We start from the raw sequence: 27,036 nt of genomic DNA, 5'->3' as shown, positions 1-27,036 counted from the left end.
ATGGGGTCGGCCCCTTATTTTTACTAGATTTAGGGAATTCTAGTCACTATTTCTACAAATATTCTTTTTTCCATTATTTTCTTTATCTTGCCTTTCCACAATACATACATAATCCAACATACGTAAGACCCTTGGATATTGTCCCACAAGACACTGAGACTCTGTTAACTCTTTTCAATCTATCTTCTCTCTGATTTTCAGATTAGATCATTTCCATTGACCTATGTTCAAGTTCATGCCTCTTTCTCTGTCATCTCCAATACTCTATTAAACCCATCCAGTGAACATTTTTATTTCAGATATTATTAGTGCTAAAAATTATATTTTACTTCCTGATAGTTTCTATTTCTCTGTTAGATTTCCTGTCTATTCATTCATTATGAGCATATTTTACTTTCCATATTGGAACATACTTCTAATAACTGTTTAAAAACCCTTATCTATTAATTCCAACATCTGGGTCATCTTGGGTTTGGTCTCATTGAATGCCTTTCTCTTCAGGAATATTTTCCTGTTTCTTCATGTGTCTAATAATTTTGTAACATATCCTGGACATTGTGAATGATACATTGTAGACACTTGGGACTTTGTTATATTATTCTATAGACTATCAACTTTTTTGTTTTTGCAGGCAGTTAACCCTGATGGACTCAAACACCAAACTGTTACCCCTGAAGTGAGCAGCAGCTAAAAATCTCTGTTCGCTTCTTTCAGCCTTAGCCAAGTTGCTTGGAATCTGCCCTCATATGCTTACAGCAGGGGTTACCCAGAGATACGGTCAGAATTTATACGTATCTTTTGGGGTTCCTCTATGTAACTCTCTCTTTTCCAAGATTTCCTCCTCACTTTCTGCTGCTGTTGTGAGTCCAAACTCTGTCCTCTGCACAACGAATAAGACTACAGGTTTCTATACAAGTTTCAGTAGACTATGGGGCTGGTGCGGGCACTCTGGCCAAAAAAGATATTAAAAACAGCAAACTTATCTAGTGTTATTCCTTTCTTCCAAATGCTAATTCTCCTCCACTTTCTGCCTGATTTTGGTCATTCTCCAGTACCTTCACATAGTTGTTCATTTTATATTTTGCCCAGAGTTTATAATTGTTCTATGTGTCTGGGCTGATATAAGCTACTTTGCCGTAGAAGCAGAACTTTCCCTCTTTCTCCATGTATCTACAGACAATATAGACGATTCTATCATAAACAGTGGGTACTATGGAAAAGTGAAGGTGTTCTATGATTCACACTGATGTAATTTTTGTCTTCTGACTAATTTAAAGATTAGAGCTACCAGAGACTCTAGTAGCACCATTCCATAGAACTTTCTGAGATAAGAGAAAATTTTTTCTATGCCGTCCAATATGGTGGCCACTAGGAACACAGGCTATTGAGCTCTTAAAATGTGGTTACTGTGACTGGGGAACTGAAGTTTTTACTTTAATTCTAGTTAATTTAATTTAAAATAACTACATGTGGCTAATGGCTACTGTGTCAGGCAATAGGGCTCCAAAGACCATCTGACCTGGTCTTTCTTTTTACAGATGGTGAACCAGCAACCAAGAGAGCTTCCAGAAGAGATCTGCCCACGATACAAGGCCACTGGTAGTAAAACCAGGATTCAAATTTAGATCTTCCAATTCTTAGTCTGAAGTTCCTTCTACTCCATAGAGGAAGAAACTGTAAAATGCTATGGCTAAAAGAAGACAAACAAAAACATAATAGGTAAAGTCATGATAAATTAGAACTTGAAAAAAATACAGTTGGAAAAAATGGAACAGCTGAAGGCAGAATGATTTGCAAACATATATATTACACACACACACACACACACATATATTCACTGGGCGTGCAATTTCTTTTGAGGTAATAACTATTTTACCAGTAGGAGAAAAAGAGCTTTTTATAACTCATTACAGAGCCAAAAGGTCTGTACCAGCTGATTTATAATACAATGTACAAAAAGCACAATCAAGAAATTGATGTCCTTTCACCATTCTTTGCAAGTGTCTACTTTCCAAGTCTTACAATCTTCAGTGATTTGAAGAGTTACAGCTTAACAATCTTATTTGTTTCTCCAAAGCCTATAAGATACACCTCACTGAAAAGATTGCCAAGCATTCCCCTCCTGAACTTAATACTCCCACTGAGGATATAGTTCTCTGCTGAAATGGAATGTTTCTACCTTCTAACCCACTCTCCTGCACTACTGGAAGTAAAACAATTACCTCCTACATTCTTTCTCTCTGTCTGTCTCCCTCTCTCACACACACACACCCCACAAACCTTCGTGTGGGTTTCATATTAGCACTACTAATACACTAATATACATGGTGTAGAAAATGTCTGCAAAAAGGTCCAAGAAAAATAGCATTGTTTTCAGAGAAAGTACTGTGGTCAGGATGATGTCATCAGAAATCATCTAATTAATTTCCTGTAGCTACATTTTAAAGGAAATTCAGAGGCTCAATTTTCTCACAAAATTGAGTAGCCCTTTTTGGGGGTCAGTAACCGTTCCTGTGACCCCACGGGTTTCGTAAATTGATAACGATTATGATTTACCTGTAATCTTCAAAATCACAAAGAATAAAATTTCATTTTAAAAGATCTTTTATGTTGGAGGCATTAGAGAATGTAAAAAAAAGTCCTTATTGAATGTGAATTTTAGAGTTTAGTTAATGATAGCAAAGTAATGCAGAAAAGAAAAGATGAGTAAACTTAGTTGGCATTTACTCCTGGGCTTCATAAGGCTTCTTCTCCAGCTCTAAGGAAAACCAAGAAACCAAGGAGAGGAGAGCACTTTCCACCTACTGTAAACCTCCGTGTTCCTCCTCCAGGTGATAAGCATCACCAACACTGGATTACAGAACACTGCAGGAGGTTTGCCAGAAGATTCGAGGTCCTTGAGGGCAGAAACAATGGCATGTTTCTCTTTATATCCAAAGGCATTATAGCGCCTGGCACATAGTAAGCACCAAGGAAACGTGTTGAATGAATGAATGAGATTATCTCATTTATTATTATAAATAATCTATTCTCTTTTCCCTCCGGAAGCCACCAGTTATACACTGGAGAGATGATCACCATTACAAGCTAGTAAATGAGAAGTGCTATAACTGAGGGATCACTAAGGGCTATGGTTTGCCAATCAATTTGAAAAAAAAACCTAAAAGATTGATATCAAGTGCTTATGGTGAGCAATTTGGGCAAATCTTTTAATTTGAAATGTGTATAATACCTGCTGACCCAGCGATCCCACTTGTCAGACACGACTTTAGTCCTAAATGTATAGAAAGAGACTTAAACAAGGTCTTTTTTTACTGCAATCATGTTTGTAAAAGGAAAAAAAATCTCCCTGAACATTCCATCAGCAGATGAACGGGACATCCGCAATACATATCACTACACAGAAGTTCAAAAGAATGTGGTTGATCTGTATGTGCTGACATGAAAAGAGGTTCAAAACTAATAAGTGAAAAAAACATTTGGAAAACTATCATATTCCCACTTATGAAAAACGAAACCATAATAGAAAATGGGCTAGAGCAATGCTAACACAAATATAATAATTTAAACTTTCTAGTAACCACATAAAATGTAAAACAAGAAAAGTGAAATTAAAACAATTTTACATTAAAATAAACACTGATATTACATAAGCATATGCAACACTCATATGAATCATTTAAATGATGATGTCAATGATAATGCCAATAACAACAGTTGAATCTTTTTTGAATCCTTACTATTTCTCAGGCACTGTGCTAAGCAAGTACTTTATTAAACTAACTCATTTAATTCTCACAACAATAAACAAAGCAGTCACTATTAGAATCACTTCCTCCATGTAACCACACATACAGAGTTATTTACTCAGACATCTATGTTTCCATATACCTTTTTCTTTTTACTTTTTATTTATTTTTTGTTAAGGTTTAACAATCCCTTACATTGCTGATGATATAACCTGGTATAACTACTTTGGAAAGCTGATAAAAATCTAAAAATCTAAACATATGCATGACTAAACACTTAGAAATAAATGGTGATGTTTATCAAAAGATACATACCAGGATGTTTACAGCAGCTTTTTCATAACAGCCAAAAATTGGAAACAACTCACACGTCCATCAAGCTTTGAAGAGTTATGTAACTTTCAGGGTCACACGGTAATAAATGGCAAAGCCAAAGTTCAAGCCCAAGCTTGTCTAATATCTAAGTTCACACTCTCAACCACTAAACTATACTTGAAAGAAATTATCTACTTATGGCAGCAGCTTCAGGCTATGCTCATAGATCCAAGTAGCAGACATCCTCTCTCCCTGGCTTGTAGGAGAGCATCTGTTAAAAAGTGTGGAATGGGGCTGGTCCCATTGCCAAGTGATTAAAATTCCGCGCAGTCCACTTCAGCACCCTGGGTTCACAGGTTCAGATCCCGGCCATAGACCTACTCCACTCATCAACCATGCTGTAGACGCATCCAACATGCAAAATAGAGGAAGACTGGCACAGATGTTAGCTCAGGGCGAATCTTCCTCACCAAAAAAAAAAAAAAAAAGTGGTCTGGAAAGTTGTGAGAAGAGGCTACTGCAAAAGTCCAGGCAAAAGATGGTAGAGCAGAAGGGTGGAGCCAGAAAAGTGGTTTCTCTTATAGAAAGAAGAGAACCCAGCAACAAACCAAACATGAGAGTAAGGTGGCTTAGGCAATAGGACAACTAGTGAACGCAGAAGTAGGCACAGATTGAGGGCTAACTCAGGCACATTGGGTGTCCAGGAGGCAGCTGGATAAAGAAATATGAAGCTCAGGAGAGAAATCAGACTAATAAAAAAAAAAACTTCCAATGGGACTGGCCCAGTGGCGCAGTGGTTAAGTTCACACATTCTGCTTCTCGGTGGCCCGGGGTTCGCCGGTTTGGATCCCGGGTGTGGACATGGCATCGCTTGGCAAACGCCATGCTGTGGCAGGCGTCCCACGTATAAAACAGAGGAAGATGGGCATGGATGTTAGCTCAGGGCCAGTCTTCCTCAGCAAAAAGAGGAGGATCGGCAGTAGTTAGCTCAGGGCTGATCTTCCTCAAAAAACAAAAACAAAAACAAAAAAAACCTTCTGAGTCATCAGCATACTTGCATATCAGAGTCCCTGAATAGAGAACAACATCTCTAAAACAATATAATTTATGCACTCTTCTAACAATTAATATTGTCTAACAGGAAGGTCTCTGTGGGCACCTGAAATTAATTTTGAAACCATTAAAGCAGATAGAAGGTTAGTTAGAATGAGAAATCCTGTGGAGAAGGTAGCACCTCTGCTAGTATCTGAAAGTAATCAGATAAAAGAAAAACTCACTGCTTTTCAAGGTAAGTGGACAAAGGGATTTCAGCCTGCTATCTTGCTACTTGGGAAAACCTTAAAATGTATTTATAGCCAAAGATGCAAGAGGCAGAAAGACACAGCTTGGTATCCTCACCAGTCACAGCATTCACAGTGGTTAATTTGTGCTTCAAAAGGCAGTATCCTGTTTTTTTTTCAATATCAAAATAATGCAAAAGGGAAACCAAGGTACAATTTGAGATCACAGATACAATTAAGAGTAGGATAATAATAAAAAAGCACCTTCTCTGAAATTTTTATACTGATAGAGGGTATGATTGTTTTTTGGGAGAGTTCTCAAAGTTCTAACCACTGCAATAATTAAGAGATGAAAAAGTAGGGGTAAAATATAAGGAAAGAAATGTGCCAAATTATCATTATTTGCATAAAATTTGCATTACAAGAAAATCCAAAGGAATCAACAAAGAATCGTGAGCTATAATGAGAGAAGTTTCACATGACCAATTACAAAACATGCAAAATAAACACCTTTCCTATATGCCATCAACAACTATTTAAAAAAAAACACACATGCAACAGAAAAAAATACCCCATTTCCAATGAGAAACATTAACTATCTAGGAAAAAATCTCCCGAAAAGTGTAGACCAGTGAGGGGCAGAAAAGGGTAAATGGAGGAACAGACTAGGCTTCTGAATAGAAAATCAACTATTGAAAAGACAAATTCATCCACAATTAATATGTAAATTTAATACACTTTCAATAAAAAACCCCAATGGAAGTCTTCAAAATTTGACAAAATGATTCTAAAGTTAATTTTGGGAGAAGGGGGAGAAAAGAATATACTAGACACGCTTAAAAAGAATAATGAGCAGCCGACCCCAGTGGCCTAGTGGTTAAGTTTGGCACACTCCGCTTCAGCAGCCTGGGTTCAGTTCCCAGGCACAGACATACGCTACTCGTCAGCTGCAATGCTGTGGTGCCAACCAAATACAAAACAGAGGAAGACTGGCACAGATGTCAGCTCAGGGCAAATCTTCCTCAGGCAAAAAGAGGAAGATTGGCAACAGATGTTAGCTCAGGGCCAATCTTCCTAGAGGAGGAAAAAAAAAGAATAATGATATGGGACTTGTAGCAGATATAAAACGTATTATAAAGCAACAACGATTAAAGCTGTATATTAGAACACAACAGCTCAGTGGGAAGATACAGCAATGCCCAGAACCAGATCAATAGAAAATAACCAATATCACAATAGAAAGAAATAGGTTGAATATTAAGCTCTTTATAGAAGAAATATGAGCATAAAGCTCATTATAAAAGAAATTTTTAAAAAGCAGTCAACCCCAACAGTGGTCAAAGAAATGCAAATTAAAAGAATGATATCACTTTTTTTTTTTTACTTATTAAATTGACTTTTTAGTTTTAATAGTAATGCCTAGTGTTAGCCAGTGCAAAGAACTGAAACCTGATACATTGCTGGTAGGACTGAAAACAGATACAGCCTTACTGAGAGCAATTTAGAAGTATCAGAAGCCTATTAATATGTTTTTCCCAAGCAAGCCCACTTCTAACAATTTAACCAAAGGAAAGATGAAAGATATGTTCAAAGATTTATCTATAAAGATGTTCTTCCAGATTTTATAATACCAAAAATTTTGAAACAAACTAACAAAACAGTAGGGACATAGATGAAATAAATTACGAGAGTCCTTAGACTTTCGGTAGAACATTTAATAAAATGAAGAGAGGTTTAAAAATTAAGCGGAAGACAGGGGCCAGCCCGGTGGCGCAGTGGTTAAGTTCGCACGTTCTACTTCTCGGTGGCCCGGGATTCGCTGGTTCGGATCCCGGGTGCAGACATGGCACCACTTGGCAAAAGCCATGCTGTGGTAGGCATCTCACATATAAAGTAAAGGAAGATGGGCATGGATGTTAGCTCAGGGCCAGTCTTCCTCAGCAAAATGAGGAGGATTGGCAGTAGTTAGCTCAGGGCTAATCTTCCTCAAAAAAAAAAAAAATTAAGTGGAAAATAGACATTTTTCTAAAGAAGATATACAGATGGCCAATAGGCACATGACAAGATGTTCAACATCACTAATCATCAGGGAAATGCAAATCAAAACTACACTGAGATACTACCTTACACCCGTTAGAATGGCTATAATGACCAAGACAAAAAATAGCAAATGTTAGAGAGGATATGGAGAAAAAGGAAGCCTCTTACACTGCTGGTGGGAATGCAAACTGGTGTAGCCATTATGGAAAACAGTATGGAGATTTCTCAAAAAATTAAAAATAGAAATACCATATGACCCAGCGAACCCACTACTGGCTATTTATCCAAAGAACTTGAAATCAACAATTCAAAGAGACTTATGCACCTCTATGTTCACTGCACCCTTATTCATAAGAGCCAAGAAGTGGAAGCAACCCAAGTGCCCATCAACTGATGACTGGATAAAGAAGATGTGGTATATATACAATGGAATACTATTCAGCCATAAAGAAAGACAAAATTGTCCCATTCACAACAACATGGATTGACCTGGAGGCTGTTAGGTTAAGTGAAATAAGCCAGACAGAGAAAGACAAACACCATATGATTTCACTCATATGTGGAAGATAAACTAACACATGGACAAAGAGAACAGATAAGCGGTTACCAGGGAAAAGGGGGTTGGGGGGTGGGCACAAGGGGTGAAGGGGCATATTTATATGGTGACTGACAAATAATAATGTACAACTGAAATTTCACAATGTTATAAACTATCATGAGCTCAATAAAATTTTTTTAAAAATTAAGTGGAAAAATACTAATGAAAAAATAAATCATAAAATGGTATTACAAAAGGATTTCAATTTTTGTTTGAACAGATATAAACAATTATAAATTGCATATATGACCAAAACATTATACTCAAAAATATTAACAAGATGGCAGGCTTACAGTTGGTTATTTTAATGTATTTCTTACACAATCGGATAAAACTAATAAATATTGCCTTTTAAATAAACCAAGAGTCTGTGAGTATACCGAATAGGATGGTGGAAAATGTCTAATCTTTGCTAATGGCATGAACTGTCTTATCACTCAGCAAAACATGACTGAAATGCCAAGCAGGTTTTAGAGCCGCATATACCAATTTCTACATCTCACTCAGGGGCCAGCTTGAGTTGCACCTGTTTCATGACGCTTCCTCAAGTCTATACCAGCATTTGTCTCCTCTGTAATTCCAGAATCTTGGTAGTGATTAAGAAAACATTGATCATATTGCTCACACAGTGTTTTAATATTTTTGTTGTGTTAAAACTCTGTCTCAAAGAGAACATAAGCCCCTCGAGGAGAGTGAACACACATCTACCACCTACACCCTGAGCCCTCAGCCAGTGCTCTGCACACCTGAGGTGCTTCGTGAGCGGAGTGAATTAAATCCCAGAAGACTGGCCAACTAACACTTTGAATCTAAATGAAATACATATCATTGCAGTAGTTCCTTTTAGACATTTATGTACAGTCATGTGCCACATAACGATGTTTCAGTGAAGACAAATCGCATAGATGATGGTGGTCCCATAAGATTAGCACCACATAGCCTAGGTGTGTAGTAAGCTGTACCATTTAGGTTTGTGTAAGTACACTGTATGATGTTCACACAATGACGAAATCACCTAATGACGCATTTCTAGAACGTATTCCCATCGTTAAGTGACTCACAACTGTATTCCTTTAAGTTCCAAACCAATATTAAGTCCAGTCTTAACAATTGGTGGCTGATTTCAGGGATGTGGGAATAAAGATTTCCAATTAACTTCAGGCAGGCAAGAAGTGGCACTCAAATACAACCTTAAAAATTAAGAAAAATGGTAAAAAAAATACATAAATTTCTCAAGAAAACAAATGGTACTCTATAATTCTAGAGGTAAACCCAACAGAAGAGACACACTCTGAGAGAAAACAGAAATTCTATAGGTCAATCTAGAAATCAGATAAATATGCTTCAGCAACACAGAGCAGCAGCATGGGCTAGACAGCAGAACATCCCAGAATGAGGCTTTTGTTGCGATCAAGCTATGGCTAACCAGCAGTCAGAGTGGGCCAGAGCGAAAGGGGAATAGCCAGAAGGGTTGTAAAAATTATTCAAGTTTTGATAATCAGAAACTTTGAGGAGAAAATGAATGAGATTTGTCAATTTAGAAAAGGAGAGGCCATAGATCATGATTATGATAGCTGGACATTCTCTGTCTACCCCCAGAGGAGAAGAAGAAAATAGGTTTAAAAATCAGTCTCAAGGTCTCTCACTCATGCATGAGGAGGCTTTCCCAATAGGCAGGCTTGTGAAGCACTGTAGTAGTGGTTGAGCAGAGGCCAAGGGCAGGGGGAGAGAGGGTGTCTGCAGCAGGGGGAAACTCCAAGATGGGAAGGTTTGGGGCAGGGAATTGGTACCAGCATTACCTCAAGGTCCCTTCCAACCTTATAATTCAATGACTTCTTAATAAATTATTATACAGCAAAGGTTTATAAAATCCAGATAACACAGTCTATAGAAAATTACACTATTAAGAAGAAGGAATGCAGAAAAATGTCACTTCTTTTTAACACGTATGACAATCTTATGCCCCTATTAAAAGTCTTTGTACCGGGCTGGCCCCATGGCCGAGTGGTTGAGTTCGTGCGCTCCGCTGCAGGCGGCCCAGTGTTTCGTTGGTTCGAATCCTGGGCGTGAACATGGCACTGCTCATCAAACCACGCTGAGGCAGTGTCCTACATGCCACAGCTAGAACGACCCACAACAAAGAACATGCAACTATGTACCAGGGGGCTTTGGGGAGAAAAAGGAAAAAAAATAAAATCTTAAAAAAAAAAAAAAAGAAATGGAGGGATATTTAAAAAAAAAAAAAAGTCTTTCTACCCTATCCACTAATTGGGCTAATACATACATGCCAAAGGTTATGGAAATAGAGTATAAATGAAGCTCTTGACATATTCATAGCTTATCTGTCCTTTCACTAAATGGCCATATCTTGACAACTATGCTGTTTTAGTTCTTAATCCTGGCTCTCACTTCTTAATGCCATCAGGATATCTGCCTTTAGAAGTCTGATCCCTCTCTTCATTCTCTGAACATCAAGAAATCAGATCATATGGCTTACAAGAATTGTTTGTAAACTAAGAGTAGATAAGCAAAGAGAAAAGTGTTTAGGCAACTCTCTTGAAAATAAAATTGCCAAAAGTCTATGACCCTTGAATGGTCTATTTTGGTGGTTTTCAAAGACTTTTTTCTGACACCCATGGATGAAAGAGACTTTGCAGAAGTCCAGCCTTCCAAAGGGGAGATTCCAGCACGTCACTGAAGCAAAGACTTTTTTCTTCCTCAATTCCTTCCTAGTGCCTGACCATGTTCTAGAGAACTGTAGATGCTGGATCATTTAAACAATATAATAACGTCCCATAGTGAAATTCTGAGATGCGAATGTAGCTAAAAATATTTCCCAATACATATTCATAAATTTATTGTTGCCTCTGCTACTAACCTTCCATTCCTTATTAATAATATCATATTAATACCATAATACTATCATTACTGAAGTACCACGCTAGGTACTTTACATATATTATTTATAACCCTATCACAACTGTATATGGAATAAATAGAATCAGCATTTTCTGAATATGAAAACAGAGGCAAAGAGGAGTTAAGTAATAACTTCCCCAAGATCCCAGAGCTGGAAAGTGCTGGAGCAGGGATTTAAACCTGGGTCTTTCTCACTCCAAACTCCACCTTCCTTCCCCTCTGCACTTTCTCATCACGCCACATCTACTAGATATCAAGCCTCTGATAATATTACATTTCATTTCTCTAATAAAGACTAGGATGATATTTCTTTATCATTACAATTCAGGTCTCTCAATCAGACTTACTATACTTCTACCACCTGAGTTAAAAATCCACCAAACAAACAATGTGAAGGGTTTGCAGTAGTAATATTCCATCTCAAATAAAGCATAAAGTGTGCTTCTTGATTTTAATAAATATATCATGATATAGCGTTTGGCTAGTTTTTCATATGTTGACTCCACAGCACATTTGAAGAGAATAGGAACAACATATCTGACCAAGCGGTTAGATCCTGAGGTCGGGGACCACGTCTTATTTATCTCTCTATCCCTACAGCCTATATGTGGTAGAGATCCAACACCTGATTGTTGATGAAAGATAGAAGTAAAGGTTATCAACTCCTGAAAGCAATATTTGAAGGTACCTAAAATATTTTGGAAAGCAAAAAAGACTCCATGTTTCAAAAACATTGTCTTTGGTCTGTAGGTAAACGTCCTACCTCTCGATCCTTGAGTTTCATGGCGAGCACCAGCTGATGCCTGTGGTTAGTGAGAGCCTCCCGGTAGTTCCCTTTGGAGAAGAATGCAGAGCCCAGATTCCCATGAGCTCGGCATTCTCCTGTCTGGTCACCTGAATTGGATTTTAAAAAACAGAGATAAAATTTCTCTAAGTTATAGCATTATTTATAACATATAATGCCCATCTTAATTTAAGGGCCACAGATTTACCAGCTAAGATTTCACTCGCTTTCTTTTAGAAAAGTATTTTCTTCTTCTACAAGACTCTGTGTGGAAAGTTATGACCTAGAACTTAAATCTCTAGACAACAACTGTTATTGTTGTTATGAAATACAACTGCAGTCAGGGACATACGTGTCCTGGAAATGAGAGGTTAAAGACCTTGACACAACCCAGCTGCTGTTTGAGTCACCTCATTGCTCTGCCAATGACCTTTGGTTCTGAACAACCATCAGCTTGTTGGTTCAGTCGTTTGACTCCAAACCTACTATATGTTGCTTCTTTACAAGTAAGCTGATGGCAGATTTACCACATCCCTTCTCTTACTGCAATCCTGCAAGACCTTGAATAATCACTGCAATGGCAATCACAATCATAAGTCATACTTATTTTACAAATGAGGAAATGGCAGCACAAAGAGGTTAGACAACTTGCTGAAGGTCACACAGCTACTAAGTGGCAGAGCCAGGATTCTAAACTCAGTAGTCTTGCTCCATAGTCCACACTTTTACCACTGCAGTGTACTGTCTCCTCTGACAAAATGATGATGCATTCGAACATAGGCAAAAACAAAAGTCAAGATTAAAGATTCACCCACCAATACTATCGTTTGGGATACTAAATCTGTAAGCCCAAACCTCTGAGGAGGGTAATGACTATGTTAATCCACATCTCTTGGCCTTTTGGGAGCCTTGTTATCTTGTTATACGAAAAGCCCTAAAGAAGTGAGTACTCCAAAACAGAGAATGTTCTAGAGACACACTCACTCTTCATTGCATATGTTATTCCCATTCATGACAGGCTAATCAGCTTTCTTTATGTCCTTTCTGTAGTGAAACAAAGGAGAAAAGCATGACTCTACCTAAGGTCTTGGCTACATCCAAGTCCTGCTGCATGTATCCAGTGCTCTTCTCTGTGTTTCCAAGAGACCAGTAAGCACTGCTCAGGGCAGAGAAAACGGAACCTCTCAGTTTGAGGCTGCAGGTGCCAATCTTCAGAGCAGCTTCTAAGACAACCACAGAGGCCCCATGATGGCCAGCTGTCAGGAGTTCCTGCCCAACCACAGACACGACCACAAAGGGACTCTTGTCCAGTTTCATTTTCTGAAGCTGCTGATAAGTGGGCTCGAGGGAGTCTGAAGAAAAATAAAACAGGAGAATGTAGGATGACACACAAAACAATCTTTTCTAATATGCTCTAGAAACCAATGTGTATCACATCTTTCAATGGTCTATTTCAAGTACTAACTCTTCAACTTTTAATCCAGCACCACCCTCACTGTCCATTTATTCATATGACTCTGTAACACTAACCCCAGTCCAGCAATTTCCTTCTCTTCACTCTCACATGCCTATGGCACACTCATCCTCTCGTCCGCTCTTTCTTTGATCATGACACCACTTTTCCTGAATGGTTCTCCCTCCCCTGTCCTGCTGTCCTTTCAAAAATATCACAACACACCCCTCAAGTCCCACCTCTGCTATGCAGCACCCCTGGGTCCTCAAGCCCACATTAATCTTTGTATCGAAACTTTTGCTGCATTTTTATTGCTAGTATTGCACAGTTTGAACCTTAACTATTTTTAAATTGTTCCACATGCCTTAATTCTAAAAATATTTTCCCAGCTAAATCTGAAGACTGCTGTAGAGACTCTTTAATACTTCATTATAACTCCATAGCAATTGACACAATGTGGGCTCAAAAGAAAAACTTGCCATTGCCACCTAGCTGAAAGTCCCGAACACATCTGGCGTTCGGTAAATGTTTGTTAAACCTGAATCTGAAGGACTGATTAATAAGCTCTGTCCACCTTTGCCCCTAGAAGATGCAATAAAAGAAGCTCTCCCAGCAAAATACCCATTGTCCTCACTGAAAATCCAGTGTCCATTGCTGCTTCTGAGACCAGTGTGACCAAATAAAAATATTATCAATTTTTGTTATGGTGAAAAATAAAATCATAAAGAAATCATCCGAGTTCACTAAGCTAAGATGGAAGACAAGATTACTGTTGATCTCATTTTATTTTCACACGGTGTTAGAAAGGACATAGAACAGGAGTCAGGAAGCCACAAGGAAGATTCTTTCCACGTGAAGCTGAGTTTGAATGTGGATGACCGCTAAGCTCCGTCTCCCCTTTTTCTCTCTCTCTTTTTTTAAAGACAACTGCAGAGCTAATGACTATAACCCTACAATGAGGTAGCATTTATAATGCATTTGTTGTTAGCTTGCCTGAAAAACTATTTCACATTAGCGTTCACTGTGCATATGTAAAAAAACTATAAAAAGGCTGGTCTCTTTAAATCTTGAATCTCTCAACCAACAGTACTGCATTAAAATGTAATTTTTACAATTTATGACTTCAAATCTCAACTCTCCACTAAGGAGCTCTCGTCTGAATCAACATTACCATGGAAAGCTCAAAACCTACTGGTGCCTAAAGCATTTTTTCCCTTTAATCAGATCACTAAACAGAGAACAAAGAACATTTTTACACCTGTCAAGATGCAAGCAGCGCATAGTACCAGTAAACACTAGCTAACCAATAGGGTTAAATACGGGCACAAGAATCCAGGAATTGATAGAATAGAAAAGAACAATATCATACTGAAATAACTGTGAGCAGAATTTTTGTGGTACCTGCTGACGGGTTTGGCAGCCAATGATAATTACATTAGCATCCCTCCAACCAATTAGCAGAAGCAAAAATAATAGAATTTTAGAGCTGAAAAGACCTTGAAAATACCCTTATTCTAGAAAAGAAGAATCTGAGTGTTTAAATAATTCCCTCAAGGTCAGACAGCTTGGGACAGAGCCAAGAGAAGCACCCATTGCAGGGCTCCAAGTCCAGGCTTCATGATACCATACCAGGCAAAATTCTTAGTTGTTTACAAAAGAAACCAATCTTGGCTGGTTTTAAGTAGAAAAGAAATGCACTAAGTAGCTACTGCGAAGGGTGGAAAACCAGACTTTCAGACTCACAGTCAAAATCATGCCACAAAAGCTTCCTGGTGAGGGCAGCATAACTGCTACAACTAAACACATGACACCATAGCTTGCAGTGCTGCCTCCACCCCTACTGGATGCCACGTGTGGAAAATGGATGCCACTGTTGCCACTCACCACTACCTGAACGAATTTTGTGCTATCTTTTCTTCTTTGAACCTTTAGCTCCTGACTCAAAGGTGGGGTCCTAGCTGCAAAGGAGAATGGGAAGATTAGGATCTGATGTTTTCAGCTTTCACAGTGGAAGGCAGGAGGCAGAAGTATAAGATAGGGAATTCCCAAAACACAGGCAGAGTGCTCAGATCCTAACAGACAAAAATGACTGATGGCTGGCAAAGAGATTGTGCTTCAGCTGGTGATTTTTTAATAACAGCATCCATGACTAAGTTCAAAAAAAGAACCATCTAATTGAGCCTCTACAACTACACAACAGTAGAAAGAAGAACGAACACTGCCACAGCAGGAGGACTGAGGGAAATACCCGGAAGATTCTCAAAGGAAAAAGAAATCTTCAGCTGTACAAATTTTCACTAAATAAAAACGAAATTGAATGAACAAGAGGTAGAAGATCAAATTTCCATTTGCAGGAGGGAGGGGAAAAGAGGGAGTGTTTGTTTAATGGGTACAAAGTGTCAATTTGGGAAGATGAAAAAGCTCTAGAGATGGATAGTGGTGATGGGTGCACAACATTGTAAATGCAGTTAATACCACTGAACTGTAGCACTAAAAAATGGTTAAAATGGTCCAATTTTATGTTACATATATTTTACCACAATTAAAAAACCAAAAACTTGGTTTGCACTAAAAGGAAAACTTAACCCTCCTCAAGAAATGAAAATAAAAACAACTGACATGTTTAGCACTTTGTCTAAGCCACTTCACATTTTTCTGGGTTTCTTTGTGTATTTATATATATTCGAATTCATTCCAAAAGGATTCAAAGGCCTTCTATAGAAATAAGCTGGAAAACACAGAAGTCAGAGTGAGTGGAAAATAAGAGTAAGACAATAAATCTCAGCATACAGACAGGCGGACTGCAAGCCCTGGCACACTTCCTAAAAGTGGCCAGGACACTGGGCTCTACACTTCATAGAGGACAAAGCAAAAGGATAAAGGATCACTTTAAAAATTCCCAGACCTTTAAGAGAAAAATTCACCAACCCTCAGGAGAAACACAGCTTTTCCTGGCACTGAGGCCCGAGAGAAAGTTCTCCAGTGAGCGCTCAGCAAGAGGACCACAGGCACTGTGCAGTGTTCGTTCCACACCCACAACACTGTGCCTACCGTCAGTACAAGGGCAGGATTAACACTGCTGCTACTTCTACTCCTCAGTGAGAAGAAGGGCATCACGCTGCAGAGGGGAAGGCATCCTACAAGGGACCTGCCTTCACAATCTAGTTCTTGATTCTCAGAACATTAGGAGGTAGATAACATCATTTCCCTTTTACAGATAAGGACTGAGGTATAGAGAAGGGAGGCAACCTTGTTCAATCATTGGAACAGCAAATGGCGTTAGAATTACATTCTGATCTTTTGGGGGGAAATGTCTTTTTTTTTTTTTTTTTTGCTTGAGGAAGATTGGCCCTGAGCTAACATCTGTGCCGATCTTCCTCTATTTTGTATGTGGGACACTGCCACAGCATGGCCTGATGAGCAGTGTATAGGTTGGCGCCTAGGATCCGAACCTGTGAACCCTGGGCTGCTGAAGCAGAACGTGTGAATTTATCCACTATGCCACTAGGCCGGCCCCCAAAGTCTATTTTTTTAACACATCTCAGAAACAGGCCTCCTGTGAAAAGTGACTGCCACCTCAAAGAGAATCAGAAGACTTCACTGAGGGTGGACAATTAGGCAAATAAAAGATGAGCCCCAACTTGACGCTGAGAGAAAAGCTAATACTACATTCAACAGCCATTGTCCACCAGCACTTCATAAAATCAGCTTCCCTAGATCCTCTGGAATTGGTAGAAGCCACAACAGGTGATAGCCCGTAAACGTAATAGTCTTTACATTGCTGAATTACGGGAGGAGAGAAAATACACACAAGAGAACCCTCAGCAAGAAGCAGCCCTAGGTCTTTAGAGGCACAAACAAAGATAAACTCAATCTCACTTTGTAATTATATTATTAAATCTGAGGTTGGCAGTACTACTATGCTACACCATCCAAATTTGCATAAACATTTATGGGATACAATGAACTGAAATTGCTAAAAGACTATCTAAAAAGAAGAAGTGGAAAATAGTAAAAGGATAACTTAATCATGAAAAAGAGAGTATCATTTTACATTATCCTTATTTTTATATTTTCATTAACAATTTAAAGGAAATACATTACATATTATGATGTAAATAGATCCACAGGAGTAGTTGTTTAACTGATACCGGGTTGGTGAGCGTGAGTGAAATCATAAAATTAAAGTAAAACTTAATTCAGTTAGCAATATAGGCAACAACAAAATAAAAACATCAAGTAAGTTTCAATGTAGATAAATATCACATATTTATTTGGGAACAAGGGTATATTAATATAGCTTGGCCCTACCTTTAAAAAGAAATGAAATCTTAAAACTTTCAAAAAAGGCCAAACTACAGAACACCGTGCACATCCTGGGAGCTTTCTTTACAGATGCACCTGGACCAGGGAGCTTTCTCTGTTGCAGTTAAGAATCACAAAACAAAAACAACTGACACACTAGATCAGACCTATATGTAAAGCGACACAGACTGCATAGCTACGCAACAATGGCAGAAACTTAGAAAGCTGCAGGAGGCTAAACAAACAGTGGGGGGGAAAATAGGCAGCAAATGGTGACAGATTTTGTGAATTACAACCATATGACAAAAAAAGAGGTCATTAAGATGTGAGATGATGCCCAGAACCACACCGTGCAAAGCCAACAGTCTCTCTAAGAAATGTTGATAAGAAAAGCCCACCTGGAATAGATACAGCAGTAAAGGCAATGCTAAAAATAAACGAGATAAACTAAATTGCTTTAAGGAAAGAGAAGAAAATATTGAAGAGCTTCAGGCACCTGCGAGATGCAGCTTTCTTCAGGGTCAGCCTTAGGTCACTTGCTATAAGATGGGAAAGAATATGGCACAGAAAAACCTAAAGGTGAGAGCAGCGCTGAGCTACTTCTCACAGCACAGGGAAGATATCCTTACATTTATCTAAACAAATTGCTTCAAAGGCAAAACGGTAAGTATGATTCTGCTGATCTCAACACATTCACTCCAATATTCTAAGGTAGCAGCAGAAACACCTCAGAATAAAGAATTGATATCTTCATGAACTAAACAAAAACTGTTTCATGTAAATTACTTGTGGAAGTGTATAGGGAGCGAATGAGAAAATACTAGAAAAATGGAAAGGAGAGACAGATTGATTTTTCTTGTTGTCCATTCCGCCCCCCCCCACCCACCCTCCCCCAAGCCCTGGAGCTCCAAAGCGCACCTGCTCTGAGTCAGACTTTATTAACAGCAAGTCCCCCAGTGGGAGAAGCCATTAGGTTCCTGCAGCAAAGACTCACCTTTGTATGGGATTATAAAATTGCATGAAGAGAGGTTTCCTTACCACTTTTTTTCCTAAAATGTGAAATCTTCAACTTTCAGGAAAATACTTTTTATAGCTATGAATTGCCCAGGGATCATATGAGTATCATTTAGTTCATCAAACTCTTACTTAGCATATATTTTAAGCCAAGTACCATACTAACCAATATATTAAAACTATCTAATGCTGCAAATCTTTTCAAAACTAGATAAAATGTCTAATGATACTGCCATCAAAATTTTGAGGTTCATTCAAAAATGTACCATTTCAGAGACAAAAATAGAGTTCTGTTTGACATGATCTAATTAAAATGGAATATTATTAGCGGTCTACCAGTTGCCATCAATCTGCCTTACTGTCTCCATCACTCTGCAAAGATGACATTTGGTGTACACTTTCAGCCCAATCTTCCTAAGAGCTCATTCCTCAAAAACCAATGTTCCTCAAAGTGAAACCAATCGGTTTGGGGCCTTAGAACACCTCCAGTCTCCACAGGACTAGTTTCAATCCATTGTTTTTCCATAATACCAATTGTATAAAACAGAAGTATAGGAGGAGAAAACCATGCAAGCTAGTGTCTGTCTGTTTCTCTCTCTTTACTTTTAATTCAACATAATCTTTTAATGCTCCTTTGAAAAATGTTAGACACAGCCTATAGTTAGATCCATATTTCCTTTTATGAAATTAGAATGTCTAATATCTTCGCTTATTTGATTATTTCTAGATGGCATATTGGTCCAACTGAGCAAATCAGTTTACTACTAGAGTTGTTGGGGTTTAGAGGCATAGAATTTAGAACCACAAAAAAAATAAGGATTCTTTAGATAATCCTAAAATCCAGAGAATTCAATTCATTTATCCACGGTCATATAGTTAGTTAACAAAAAATTCCAAAATATAATCTAGGTTCACAAACTTCCATCCCAGTGGCCTTACCACCATCCTATTCTGCCTCATTAACATCAACTATTGCCAGTGATTCTTCATCTTCCATCATCTAAAATATCCAATCTTCACAAATTTGATAACCTATCAATTCTGAAGGCCTGAGTCTAAAGTCTTCGAAGGCTAGAAATGTTCTACTTTAAGTTAGTCTTGGACCAAATACTTTTATCATATTTACCTCTCATGGGAGATTTCATAGCAGCTTCTACCATCCCCACCAGAAGCTGGAGACTCTTGGGGTCCTGAGCCAGTCCAGATGCAAAGGCTGCCAGGGCATCGGCATGACGTCCGAGGTACTGGAGGGCAACACCCTGTCGGAAGTATGCCTGGAAATAAAGAAAAGATAATGCATGTTTTACTTATACGCTATGCTCCAACAAGGCTGATAGTGATTCTCTATTAGAATAACAGGTCAGCAAACTAAGATTGAGATAGTCTTGGATCAAAAACCTAGTAAATGGTTCATAATCAAATTCGATTTCTTCCAACATCATAAATGTAAGCATACTCCTTTCAGGCAAACTATATTTAAAACTTTCACTCTCTTCTCTTCTAGAACACATTAATTTTATTACATTCTTGTCATTTATTCATATATTGCTTTTATTTATTGTCTTTTGATGATTTTTAAAATATTTTTTCCCAAGCTTTAATAGCATAAGCTCCTCAGGGACAAAGGTTTGGAGATTTCTTTACATCTCACCAAATATCTGGTACAGTGCAAGATAATTGAGAGACATTCAAATTCTACCTGTTTTATATTTTCCCCTTTTACGTAAAGGGAAAACTCAATGTGTGATTATTATTAAGACAATCTTAATAATAAGTAACATAACATGGATACATTTAATGTGGTGTTTCAGACATAATATTTAAAAGCTGTTATCTAAAATATGTGTGCTTTGCCTAGAGACAAAATAAGACTGTTGTCCTTTGTATTCTTTAATTGTATTAGTTTAAAAACTAGTATTATCATCTGTGATTACAGGAAAACATCCTTCCTTCTAGCCAATTGCAGAAAGAGCCAGAAAATTAATAAAATATTTAAGTTTAAGAATAGTCTTAAGAACATGCAGTTTGTTTTCAAGCACACAGAGTAAAACCAAGTAAATGAACAAAGTGTTACTAATACATAACCAGCAAAGGACCTTGTACCTGATTAAATAATACATAAAAATGACATTAATGCATTCACTGCTTATAAGACAACATCTGTTTCTGAAATACTTGGCCTCCTATTCAACTTAAATATTCTTACAATACTATTTGTCTATAACACAAATTTAACTTTTTCAGTCCAATATATTTTGAAATTGTCACAAACTGTATTCATGGGATCTAAATGAAGCTTCAAATAACTTCTAAAACTACTACTCAATAAACTTAATACATAATTTTATAATTTTACATTATGCACACATACACACAGAGAGTAAGAGAGAGCACCTTTCATGTTTACAAAACATATTACCTTATTTCATTTTTATAACTACCTTTTGAGGTAATTTAAGGAAAGCAATACTATTTGGTGTTTCTATTAAGAAACAATCCATAAACAGAATGAATACTCAGATTATTATGGGCTATTCAGACTTCTATTAGTTTAAACTACCAGCAGCTGTTAAAACTCAGACCCAAGTAAGACAATAACCTGTAAATGCACTTTCATTACTAATTCATAAGATCACCTCCTTTCACTGGACTCAGCCACTGTTTTAATCTTTAATGTGTTTATAGATATTTTTCACTACCGTTTTTATTTCACATTTTAGGTGATTTTTATAACCCAAGAGGCAATATATACCACATCCAACTAAAAATAACTATAGTTTACATAATTCTAGAAATGCTATATTAAAGCTAAACTAAAAAAATTTATATACATATATACTTATGTATATATGTATATAAATTGTATATATGTATTAAATTTATATACATATATTTATACATAAATATGCTAAATACCTATAAACTATAATTATTATTTATGGAGAGAGAGAAAAAATATCTGTAGTTATTGATTCAAGCACATATTTTAAGAAACACAAAAATCTATTGTAATCATTTCACAATATATGCTGTACACCTTACTGTATGTCAACTATGTCTCAATAAAATTGAAAGAACACAAAAATCTTTCATTACTCTCAATGAATTTTTATAATTTCTTGCATATTTAAAGCAAAACTTTATCATTCATTACTTCACTGAGAGAAGAACTGATTTCCCTCTCTGCCAAATGAAATCACCGAAAAGTATGATTTATCTACTCCCGAATAGGTCGGGAAAGTCCACAGAGAACTGCGAGTTAGGGTATTAAGTTCACAGAGCAGTTAAAGAAGAATGTGTGTGTTCTGTTTTCTTAGGGCACTCAGAAATTAGATGAGAAACGGTATGATTGGACCAATCATCCACAATCTTGGCTTCCTTTCTTCAGAAGATTTTGAAAAGTGGTATAGCAGAGAAGGCTCAAAGTCTCCCTTGGTCCTCCCTTATCCCTTCCAGAATCCCCCACCCAACTTTATAAGATTTTCTTGTTAAAAGCTTAGAGTTGTGGGGCCAGCCAGGTGGCATAGTGGTTAAATTTGCATACTCTTGCCTTGGTGGGCAGCCGTTCACGGGGTTGGATCCCCGGTGCGGACCTAAGCACTGCTTATCAAGCCATGCCGTGGCAGGTGTCTCACATATAAAATAGAGGAGGATGGGCACAGATGTTAGCTCAGGGCCAATCTTCCTCAGCAAAAAAGCTCAGGGCTAATTGTCCTCAAAAAAAAAAAAAGCTTAAGAATTGTATGCCTGTCAAGCATGAGTCAAACTCTGACAAAATCCTGTTCCAAACTCATAGAGTGGAGCTCTCCCAACTTTTTTCCATGCAATTTTCATCACATGTACAAACAGCTATTGAATACAAATTAGTTACCTATACTTCTTGGAGAGATATGCCACTATGGAGTTCAAGTTGATGATGACAAAACCTAGGTTACTGTGGGTAACTGTGGTACAACAGAAACAGTTCAGCACAGTGCCTGACATAGAGTAAGTACTCAATAAAATTAGCTATTTTGTTAACGAGAAAGAATCACAGCAAGAACACATAATTACAGCCTAACAGGATATAAGGGGAATCCAAGAAAAACTTTAAATCTCTTATTATTCCATATAATATTATTCAATTCCTATCACCTCTTCATTCTCTCCTCCTCCTGCTCCACAAAAGACTGTTGGCAAGTGGGAAACTCACTGCTGTAGGGCTCCCAGGCAAAATCAGAAACACCTGACTACCAGAAATTGGTATCATCAAGTCTTAGGAGATGTAGCAGCCACCCACAGGACCCCTCGCCAGCCTCTTCCAAAGAGAAGGTCAAGATGTGCTGAGATTCACAGCTGTTTACCAGAGAGTCAAGAAAATCGATGTGATCCACTGTAGCCTACCTGCTTCTCCCCTTCTGGTTCCTGCTACTAATTTTTCTGTTACTGACCACTACAGGTTTCACAAGAAGTTGCTTCAAGTGGGAAAGGGAAACTTCTGATCACTTTTAGGATTGAGTAGGGGTAGTATATGTGCAGCATGCCAAACGAAGGTGGGGCCTACAAAGCAATGTTGAACACTTGGTACCCAGCCAACCTCAGATAATGTATCCCCCTGCCTCAGCAGCCCTCCCACCTGACATGTACCACATTCTGGTCACTGATTATGTAGTAGACAGAGAAGGAAAGGCAACATGGATTGACCATTGGGAGCACCTATACCTCGAGAACAAGGGTTTTAACCTGAAGCTTTAGCCAAGAAGAGAAACTTATAGGGAGCTAGTTAATACGAGACTAAAGGCAGGATGCCTAGATTTTCAAATGTTGCAGAGTCATTCATTTATTTTTTATTGTTCACCACAAAGAGCCCCCAGTGATTATTCTACACATGCTACTAAATAACCTCACAAATAATAGAAATACAACTGAGTTACAAGAATAAGTTTTCATTCCTTCCCTCCTTTCTTCAATAACACGCTCTAAAATCCACACTGCCAGGCACTGTGGTGTGTACCACAAATAAAAAGAAACAAATACAGGACTCGTATCCTCGAGGCGCTCACAGTCCAGAGGGAAGAATATAAAAAGCTATAAATGACTTGAGAAAGACACAATTTTTTTTTAAAAAAAGCTATAAATGTCTTGACTGATACCTACAGTAACTGCTTACTAATAGCAAGGATTTTTAATAATTTTACAGTAATAAAAATGTAACTAACGACCAAAGTATTCATGCTCTGTTGTTAAAATTGTTAGTATTTGCGCTTTATCAAGTGGCCATTCCTCTTACCTCAGAGAGTTTGCCACAGACTCAGTGTTTCTGTCCCTCCAAAATGAATACGTGGAAACCTAATCCCCAACGTGGTGGGATGTGAAGGTGGGGCTTTCGGGAGGTGATTAGGTCATGACAGTGAAGCCCTCATGAACGGGATTAGTGCCCTGATAAAAGAGACCCCAGAGAGCTCCCTCCTCCCTCCTCCCTCCTCCCTTCTCCCATGTGAGGCCACAGCAAGAGGACAGCGATCTATTAACCAGGACCCCGCCAAACACCAAATTTGCTGTCTCTTTGGTGTTGGACTTCCCAGCCTCCAGAACCGCGAGAGATGAAAGTCTGTTCTTTAAGCCACTCAGTCTGCGGGATTTTGCTACAGTCCAAATGGACTAAGACAGGGTAAAGCAAAACACTCAAAGACTAAACATGAGAAACAGTAAGCTACTCCAAACGCCCCTGGAAGTACTGAAGGACCTTTAAGCATTCCATTCCTGGTTCACGATTCGAAAACATCACTGAACCCAATAATAACCTCACATCCTACTCTCCCATGGCTCAAATGAGTGATGAAGTAAACAACTACCCTCATAGGTACATGTGTATATTTATAACATAAAATATACCACAAATACATGTAATAGGTAAAGATATATAAAATTTAGAATGTTTACTTATACTTACAATACATAATCCATTACTTAGTTCAAACATTCACAAATATTCTGCCTTCTATTTAACCTGTACTTTCAGATATTATACTTTAATGTTCCTAACCTGTCTTTCACTGTTTGAATTTGAACTTTTTTACATCTTTTGAAGAACAGACATCTCTAACTAGAACATGGTGATATACCTGCTAGCCAGTCATACCATCTGCTACCACACCATCCATCACCATCTTTTTCAACAATGTTTGTAAATTACATAACTATTTTACTGAATTTTCCTTTATTATTTTATCTTAATATGAGTAGAAATAGGGAAAATAGAAATGCTGAGTCTAGTTCTTAAAAATCAGCAGCACTAACCTATAATTTAACACAACTGAGTCAAAAATGAAAATGATTATAGGATGCCAAAAGCAGAAAAACTTTAACGTCACTGAATGTACATGAAACAACTATGTTCAGTTGTGATGGAAAAGGACAAAAACAGAGAATACATAAAAAATGATTTTTAAAAGGAAAGCCATGATTTGAGAATTGATTTTTTAGTTCTCTAGGAATTAACACTCCCCACTCACTGAACATGTCAATCTTTTGTCTGATATATTCATGTTTGATCTTCTATGTACTTGGCTTTCATATACTTTTTCAGGAAAGCATCATATGGGAAAATAAAAGACTGTTTGTATTACTTAAAACATATATCCATCATAAGAGCAAAATGGAAATACTATGCACATATTTCCTACTATAAAATTTGTTATATATTATAAACTATACATTATGTCACATAAAAATCTGACACATAAAAATGAAGGCACAGGATGCATGGCCTCAATAAGTTGTCATCTTCTTGCATGAAATAGGCACCTGTATGGATACATACATGCAAATTATTTTTACGTCCTTTTTTATGCATGTTTGATTTAGAACAATAGAGAAATTAATAAAACTTTTTGCAATGATGGAACTGTTCTCTGCACTAATAACAGTAGCCTCTAGCCAGCCACATGTGACCAGTGAGCACTTGAAATGTGGTTAGTGTGACTAAAAAGCTAAATTATAAATTTTATTTCATTTTCTTAGTTTAAATTTAAATAGCCACAAGTGGCTAGTAGCTACTGTATTGGACAGTACAGTTCTAAAGTTTGGTCTTCCTCTAACAACAAACTTCCAAATACAAATCTAAATTGGAAAGTGAACAGGGATGTACTAAGCAAGTTAAATAACTACCACAAAAGCTCTGAACTGAAGCTCTGTTCCTCATTCCCAAGGCAGCTGACACAGAAGAGAAAGGACTCATAAGGCTGAGACTGGAATCCCGTCCTGGTTACTTTTTAGCTGTGTGCCTTTGGCTAAGGCACTTAACTTTACCAGACTTCATGTTCCATTTCCACTTATAGAGAGGATGAAAATGATGACCTCAAAGGGTTGTAACAATGGGTGCTAAATGATATCAGATACAAAACATAGAGTAGGTACTTTGTAAAAAATTGAACAGAGTGAATTTTTCAGTAACAGTGTCTCTATTTGACATTTGCAATTTAATCAAGCGGCTCATCTGCCTGACCAGCTCACAGACTAGAAATCACCTTTGGTAAAGTGGGTGAGGGGCTGACAAAAACTGAGGCACAAAACAAAAATTAATGATAATAATGATCACCTTGAGTTATTAAGAAAATAGCTAACTTATGTTTGGCATCTTCTGTTTCAAAAGCCTGTAAAGTGGGTAATACATTTGAGGGAAATTTTTAAATCAAAATTGGTTTAATCTATTCTTAATTTTCTGAGGAAACTCCATACTGCTTTCCATAATGGCTGCACCAGTTTGCACTCCCACCAGCAGTGTATGAGGGTTCCTTTCTCTCCACATCCTCTCCAACATTTGTTGTTTCCTGTCTTGTTAATTACAGCCATTCTGACTGGAGTGAGGTGATACCTCATTGTAGTTTTGATTTGCATTTCCCTGATAGCTAATGATGTTGAGCATCTTTTCATGTGCCTGTTGGCCATCGGTATATCTTCTTTGGAGAAATCTCTGTTCAGACCTTTGGCCAATTTTTCAATTGGGTGGTTGGTTTTTTTGTTGTTGAGATGTATGAGTTCTTTGTATATTTTGGATATTAACCCCTTATCTGATATATGATTTGCAAATATCTTCTCCCAATTGTTAGGTTGTCTTTTCGTTTTGTTGATGATTTCCTTTGCTGTGCAGAAGCTTTTTAGTTTGATGTAGTCCCATTTGTTCATTTTTTCTTTTGTTTCCCTTGCCCAGTCAGACGTGGCACTTGAAAATATGCTGCTAAGACTGATGTCAAAGAGCATACTGCCTATGTTTTCTTCTAGAAGTGTCATGGTTTCGGGTCTTACGTTCAAGTCTTTAATCCATTTTGAGTTGATTTTTGTGCATGGTGTAAGGGAATGGTCTACTTTCTTTCTTTTGCATGTGACTGTCCAGTTTTCCCAACATCATTTATTAAAGAGACTCTCCTTTCTCCATCGTATGCTCTTGGCTCCCTTGTCGAATATTAGCTGTCCATAAATGTGTGAGCTTATTTCTGGGCTCTCGATTCTGTTCCATTGATCTGTGTGTCTGTTTTTGTTCATTGCAGCATTACACACAACAGCCAAGACTTGGAAGCCACCTAGGTGCCCATCAAGGG

At 37.7% G+C, this 27,036-nt stretch overlaps 1 protein-coding gene across 4 annotated transcripts in view; it reads right to left on the bottom strand.

The window, feature by feature from the left end:
* The window catches only part of TTC28 (tetratricopeptide repeat domain 28), a 597,272-nt gene that overhangs the window by 261,491 nt on the left and 308,745 nt on the right, over positions 1–27,036 (bottom strand). For all 4 annotated transcript variants that reach the window (XM_070628671.1, XM_070628672.1, XM_070628673.1 and 1 more), the window contains 3 exons: positions 19,584–19,731; positions 12,765–13,037; positions 11,665–11,795 (listed from right to left, as the gene is read on the bottom strand). In XM_070628671.1, coding sequence (XP_070484772.1) covers positions 11,665–11,795; positions 12,765–13,037; positions 19,584–19,731 — 552 coding nt within the window. The remainder of the gene's footprint in view (positions 1–11,664; positions 11,796–12,764; positions 13,038–19,583; positions 19,732–27,036) is intronic.

Source organism: Equus przewalskii, chromosome 7 (assembly GCF_037783145.1).
Source record: "Equus przewalskii isolate Varuska chromosome 7, EquPr2, whole genome shotgun sequence".
NCBI lineage: Eukaryota > Metazoa > Chordata > Mammalia > Perissodactyla > Equidae > Equus > Equus przewalskii.
Note: the sequence above shows the minus strand (reverse complement) of the source record. Positions and strands in the feature narration are given on the sequence as shown.